This window comes from Nanorana parkeri, unplaced genomic scaffold (assembly GCF_000935625.1).
Source record: "Nanorana parkeri isolate BGI_ZX_2015 unplaced genomic scaffold, ASM93562v1 scaffold887, whole genome shotgun sequence".
In the NCBI taxonomy this organism is placed as follows: domain Eukaryota; kingdom Metazoa; phylum Chordata; class Amphibia; order Anura; family Dicroglossidae; genus Nanorana; species Nanorana parkeri.
In genome coordinates this window covers 531375-538701 of record NW_017307155.1, presented here as the reverse complement: position 1 = coordinate 538701, position 7327 = coordinate 531375, and the positions used below count along the sequence as shown (strand labels likewise).

Sequence of the window (7327 nt, the reverse complement as noted above, 5' to 3'; positions counted from 1 at the left end):
TGGTGTAAAAGGAGGGCTCTGATTTAAAAGGGTGCTTTTAATATGAAAGGGGGCTTCTAATGTTAAGAAAGCTCCTGATGTGAAGAGTAGGGGGCTTCTAATGTGAAAAGGAGGGGGCTGCTAATGTAAAGGGTGGTCCTGATGTGAAGGGGCTCATACTGAGCCTGATGAAGGGGACGCTGGGTAGCCCCGAAACGTTGCTTTCTGACAACATGCGTCAACATTCTTCATATGCACTGATGTGAAGGGGGGCCTTCAATATAAAGGGAGGAATTCAATTTTTGTGTGCTTTTGCATTGTGTCCCCCCCTAAAATCCATTACATTTTATTCTGGGGTCCCTGTAGATTTTGCATACTTTTAAAGGGTGCCGTGACTGAAAAAAGGTTGAGCAATGCTGCATTAGATGTCTTCCCTTAGACCCGTCTGCTAGGACACTGCAAATAGTAACAATAGAGTACATAGTATTTAACCTGTAGCAGATGTTACATTGTTATATGACTATGGGGAAGTCGGACCTTTGCCTGCAGCTCTCTTCTTAAACCAGCAGAATATTATCTGACGAAGGATTCGGTGCAGTAAAATTGTTACTTCTATAGGACAACAATTGTTTTTTTTAATTGTTTAGATCACAGTTTATTGTCTCATGAGCTTTTAGAGAGTTCATTGAATACAACAGTGTCACATTAGTTATGTAACCCGCATAGTCTTAATAAGTATAATCAGATAACTATATAAAATGTAATCTGCCAATCATGGATAAAATGAAACATAGTACAAAGAAACAAGATCACATTGTTAACTGTTCTTTAGGTGAATGCTAATTATATATGTGTGTGATGATAGCGCAACCCTTTTAATGATATCACACCCAGGATCTCTGTGCCATGCGTCGTCTTTCTATATTTTATTAATATCAATTATTATTTTTATTGTCTTCTTTTTTTTCCCCCCCATACCTTGACCACAGGATGCCATAAACAGATTGGAAGATGAGCTTAGGAATACAAAGAGTGAAATGGCAAGGTATCTGAAAGAGTATCAGGATCTGCTCAATGTCAAGATGGCGCTGGATATAGAAATTGCTGCATACAGGTAGGATGCTGCACCGACTGACTGCAAAGACGTCACGACGTCGTGTCCTCTTCATATCGTTTCTATACAGCAGAGAGTTTGCTGTCAGCCTTTCAGCAGTCATTTTTTTTATGAGGCAGTCAGCACTCATTTTTTTATGAGGCAGTTCAGTGCTGCCAGCCTCAGCCCTTGTGGTCATCAGATATCTATGATGAGATGACATGATAAAAAAGTTTGTAGAATGGGGTAGCTAGTTTTTTTTTTTTTTATCGATCAAAATAACTATATAAAATATATACAAATATGATTTAAAAAATTGGGCGTATAGGAACATTATACTCCAATACTATACTATATTGCTGGTCTGTTAACCAGCTGTCTATCACAAAGGAACCACTTTGCTTAGGCCTTCCAAAAACGGGGAGGATTTTAGCACTGGTGCTCCCCCTGTGTCTGCCTATGATGAGGGATTAAGTAAGACTATGAATATTAAAGCTGAACACAATCCTTCCCTTCAGTCTTGCACAGTTGTACCGGCTCCTCTATTGGGCTGAAATTGCTTTCTCTGATTTCACTTCACACTGTGAGCTTCTCACAATGTGCATTAGAAGCTGCAGCAAGTCAGATAGAGCCTCCCTCATTTCCTGGATGGAGGACATCCAGCATCATCTAGGCTTTCCACCCGAGCTTGACTGTTCCTGGCCCGCCCCTTTCAGTCCTATCAATCATAGAGGGCATCACATGTGGGTGTTACCTAGGATGGTTTGCATGCAAATACAGACTGCCTAGGAATGGTCACTCCTTCAGTCTAACATCCTCCAGACTCATCATAGCATATAGGTATTTTCATAACTCCTCCCAAGGGCCAGCCCACTGGCTCCGGGCTGAGGGCTATTGGGAGGAGTAGTGAGCCAGGCTGCTGTGATGTGGTCAGGAGGCTATACACTGGCCTCTCCCACTTGCCATGATCTGCCTGCATTGCACAAAGAAGTATAGAGACCCAGCGATGAAGTCAATTTAAAATGTAATTTAAAATTGTCATTAGCATGTTGATGAGGGGGGACTTACACATGGCCCTTAAGGAATGGAGTTGTGAAGATTTGAAGCAGAACTCCTGGCACCAATTATTCTTAACCCTTGCAGTGGAGCTACCTCCACACTGCAAGGGTTAACGGATCTTTTTTTTTTCTAGGTAAGAAAAAAAAAGTTATACTCAACTAAGAGCCCCCCCCCCCCTCTGCTGCAGCGGTCTAAGGTCCCTAAATCATTACCTAGTATACACAGTGTACTGTATAGGACATGAGGACGCAGCAGATTGCTGCAGAGAAGGAGGAGACGACAGGCTGTAGGGAGCTCTGCGGGGATCATGTACATCTTCTAAAGTTTATTTTAATCTAGACAAAAAACAGAAGTTAACCGTTGGAGTGCTTTAATAAAGTCATTAAATAAGATATAGCCAGTTAAAAAGTTCAACGACATCTATAACGTCCTCTGTGGTTTTATAAGGAGACATGAGCAGGCTGCGGTTCTTTAGAAGGGGAACGGTTATTCTGAGACATGGCAATAATGGTTGGGTGGCTCTGACTTCACAATGAGTATCATTCAGTTGTCTCTTCTGATGCTGTGCTTCGTCTACGTCTGTTACAGGAAGTTACTGGAAGGGGAAGAGACCAGACTGTGCTTTTCCGGTGTCGGGGCCATCACCAGTGGATACACACAAGCTGCCCCGGTGTTTGGGCGCTCAGCCTATAGCCTGCAGAGCAGCTCCTACATGTCCACTCGCTCATTTCCTACCTACTACTCCAGAGATGTCCAAGAAGAACAGCTTGATGTAGAAGAGACCATTAAGTCCACCAGGGCAGAAGAAGCAAAGGCAGAAGCCCCAGAGGAGAAAGAAGAGGCTGCAGAGGGCGAGGAGGGTGAAGGAGAAGGCGAAGAGGAAGGAGAAGAGGAGGCAGAGGGAGAAGGTAAACATGTTCAGCAAAATGGCTGATGGTGGTTAAAGCTAAACTCCGGGCTACGCGATATTGTCTAAATACAAAAGCCATTTTAATTCTTACTTGAATCTTGGTGGTCTCTGTGTATTTCTTCCAGATCTGTGCAGTAATCAAGGCAAAAACGTTGCCTTTGTGCAGGAGCTTCCTATAATAAAGACCGGTCACCGCTGATCTCTCTCCTTGTGCAGGGTGACTGGTCTTGTCTCTGCCCCCTCCTGTAATAAAGACAGCTCACTGCTGCTCTCTCTCCTTGTGCAGGGTGACTGGTCTTGTCTCCGCCCCTTCCTGTAATAAAAAACGGTCAATGCTGCTCTCCCTCTTTGTGCAGGGTGACTGGTCTTGTCTCCGCCCCTTCCTGTAATAAAAAAACGGTCACTGCTGCTCTCCCTCTTTGTGTAGGGTGATTGGTCTTACTTCTGCCCCTTCCTGTAATAAAGACCGGTCACTGCTGCTCTCTCTTCTTGTGCAGGATGACTGGTCTTGTCTCCGCCCCTCCTGTAGTTTCTTGTTGCAGGTGGGGCCTGCTGGGTCCCTCCCATAGCTTTGCTTTCTGCACAGGCTATGCGCAGCACATTGTAAAAGTAGTAGTGACACCATCAAAGTAATACATGGGTTTGTAAAGGCATACGGGGCAGTTAGCGAGGGCAGCCAATGAATATACTTTTTCAGTCTAATGTATGCCAAAAGTGTTGGAGGACTGCCCCATGCATCATGACATTTACCGACAAGTAGGGCACCGGGAAGAGACAGCAGATGTAAGGTAGTAGGTAGAATCACCGATTATTTGTTATACCTTATTGGTAGCCAACCAAGGTGTTTTACAAGAAGTGTCCTGGATCATTCTGTTAAGATTTATTAAAACAGAATCAAGATACAATAACTTTAATGCCCTCGCTAACTGGAGAGATCAGCATTGGGGTGACTTGAATCTAATGTTATTCAACATTCCCTTGACAGTATAATCAAACTCAATTTGTAATTTAGATTTGTCGATCCACCCTGCCCTCCCTTCCCTGAAGGCCGAAGACAAAAAATCACAGTATACGTCCTCTAAATCCGCCAGTCTTTGGTCTGGTCACATCAGGGTAATTGGTCTGGCCACATCAGGGTCCTCTTTTTCCTCATGTTGTGGGTGGGTTCTGAATGCTGCAGAGAGCTGTGCCACATTCTGATGCATTCGCCCCTAACTCTAGGGTGGCCTGATGATGCCTTCCCAGGGGGCAGGTCCTTGACACTCTGGGCTTACAGGAAGTGGATTGAATGATGCAGGGTGTCATTCATCCCAAAAGGTGAATGTCCAAGTGCGGTAAGTCTGCAGAGGGAAGTGCTGGAGATAGGGTGAGTGTCTGGCAATCAATATTTAAAAGTCATAGTAAGCTAGAGATGGCCTTCAATAAATACATGTCTTATCTAAACTTATATTATCGCATTTCTTACTTTGGGATATAAAATATTATCCACCCCCCAATAAAAATATTAAATGGGGTTTCTCTGTAAAAAAATAAATCAAAGCAACTGGAATTTCAAGGAAAAATACAGCAAGTCCAGTTGCTTTGATTTTTTTTTTTTTTTTACAGATATACCATGACCTGGATGAATGAGAACATTCACAGGATTAAATGAGGTTGCGCTGTGTATCGCCTGCACTTATAAATTCATGTTTTTCAAAGAACTTGCTTAGGCCAACCAGCAACCGAAGTCCCTAAAGATACCACCTGATATCTTGTCTGTCCTAAGGCTATTGGCTGAGACTCAGAGCTCCACAGGACCAAAGGTCCATTTGTGGTCAAGAGTAGTCAATTATCTATTTGGGTCTATCTATCCTAGAATCATACTGATTAATGTATTATTTTTTGTAATTTTTTACATCCGCAGGAGGAGAAGAGGAGGAGGGAGAAGAAGAGGAAGGTAAAGAAGAAGAGGGTAAAGAAGAAGAAGAGGGTGAGGAAGCCGAGGAAGAGGGTGAGGAAGAAAAAGAAGAAGAAGCCGCAGAAGAAGAAAGTAAAGCTAAAAAATAAGTTCCTTGCTGTTCATGCCAAACACATGAATTATTTCCCAGCTAATAAAACCTTCTTGTCACTAACACACTCCATATCCCCAGTGACCCACAGATCACATCTAATCCTACAGATCACCCCCTAATCACCTTTCTGTTTGTGTTGCCTTCAGTGTCTAGCGTTTGGACCCACCAAGCTTTAAGCAGGGTCCTAACCCCACCCTGGCCCGTCCTCCCCGGTTGAGCATGGTTAACACAGGTGAGTCCAGGGCCCGGAGCTTCCAGTCTTTTCGCACTCAGTGCAGAGAACCTTATGACATCCATAACATGTCTTCCTCTTTTCAAACTCTTGTTTTTTTACCAGGCTTCTCCTTTAAATCAAGATGAAAATGGCACATAGCCATAAGCCATACATTTAAATGGCAAGATGCCCCCTCAAAACTGATATCTATGAATACCAGGGGTATAAAGACCCACTGTGGCTGCAACATTAAGATCACTTTAATACCAAGCCATGTGGTGACATACCCCTGCTGAATTCCCTATAGAAATATATGGAAAAAACAGCAGCGGGTCAGTGACCGGATTAAGAAGTATGATCCTATGTAAGATGCAATACACCTGCAGTATCACAGATCAGAGCCAGGGTTTCTAGTGGGAAATACCCTTCCTGCTCCCCAAGAGGCTTAGGGCATCAGAGGACGTCTGAGCCTGCTGGTTTTCACCCCAAAGCGGCATAATATTAGTTTTTGGGTGGAGGTGCATATTTTCACCGGCGCTCTGATTTTAGGGAAGGCTGAAATTCTGCTTCCGAAGAACCGTAGCTCCGGAGGTGCTTTATCCTCATCATCGTTTGCAAGGCAGTGTTGCACTTTTGCCCCACCCCCAGCACTGCTGACTGCAAGGCAATGGTTAGCTGCAGCTAATGAATATGTTGGTGGCTTCTGTGGATCTGTGTGTACTTTAATCGCAATAAAGAGACAAAACAGCATCCAGTCAGCAAACTGAATATGTGTCATAGCAGTGTGTATTTCTTTCTTGTCACATACGAGTGGAAGGGGCTGGATGAGTTATTGCAGTAAGACATAGCGGGTGAAGTTCATGGTACTGATTGCTATTCATTCTACACCACCGGCATCAACATTACTGTGGAATTGGATTAACATATCCTTTAAATCCGAACTAGGCAGATATAAAAACACCAATCAACAGAGCTTTTTGTTGCTTAAAAATTAATTGAATTGAATTCTTGAATGAAACTGGTTGTGGAAAGTGGAACTGAACTCAAGCAAATTAAGATTTGCTTTGTTATAGGGAAAAATTTTAAATGTTGATGGTGCCTAAGCAGTACCCCAAAGAAATGTTCCTTCTCCCTGGAATTCCTCCCAAAAAATAGCAGTGCACTTCCTGGTATATGAGGCTGCCTAAGCACTCCTGTACCTACAGCCTCATGGCTGTATATCTGCTTTGTGAGATCTAGGGCACTGCTGCCTTTGAGTGATTCTCAGCAGATCTGGTGATGTCGCTACTGTCTGGCTCACTGTTCTCCTTTCTGGGGGCTCTAACATTAGGAAGCAAAAGCCCTGCCTCTACAAAGATGGCAGCCTCCATACAGAGTTACTGTGTAGAACAAAGCATGTTAAGTCAGTAATGGGGAAAGATTAGCTGCCAGGAGAACACAGGCAATACTGCTGACTAGTCCTTTGTCCTCTGCCTGTTTTTTGGGGGGCACAGCATACAGAGTTCAGTTCCAGTTTACGTACCCTAAGCTGTCTTGCTAATAGCCTCCTGTAATACCATATGGAGGGTTTAAAATACAAGTTCTTGAAATGAGTTATGTTTCTTATATCAGACAGAACAGACTAGACTTGTAGGGATGTCACTGCTCACTCACCATACTGTATCAGGACAACAGGAACAGGGTAGGACTACAAAAATCTCATATTTGCCATATCATAGATGGACAGGGTTCTGTAACTGATAGGAATACAGCACAGGCAGATAGCATAGAAATTTATATCCTAAGATTTCCAGAAAGATACTTTTTTTTTAAATCTGACCTAACAAAATCCTTTAAATGGGATATGTTACAGACCAAAAGGGAGCAAATAAGTTGCAGCTTACGTACTCCTTAGCTGGTACCTAGAGGCGGCATCCGTATGTTGCCAGGTTTAAAATGTTAATATACTGAATGGCCCAGACCATCACCTTGATGCATCTTTCATTCCATTACACTGGGCATCTCTGACCAGTTGGGGGTAT

General features: G+C 43.4%; 1 protein-coding gene across 1 annotated transcript in view; it reads left to right on the top strand.

The window, feature by feature from the left end:
* Positions 1-5414, top strand: part of NEFL (neurofilament, light polypeptide) — an 8840-nt gene extending 3426 nt beyond the window's left edge. Inside the window, exons 2-4 of the mRNA XM_018565791.1 lie at positions 969-1093; positions 2720-3039; positions 4954-5414. Of these exons, the coding sequence (XP_018421293.1) occupies positions 969-1093; positions 2720-3039; positions 4954-5087 (579 nt within the window). The 3' untranslated portion in view covers positions 5088-5414. The remainder of the gene's footprint in view (positions 1-968; positions 1094-2719; positions 3040-4953) is intronic.
* Positions 5415-7327: the final 1913 nt, after the last annotated feature.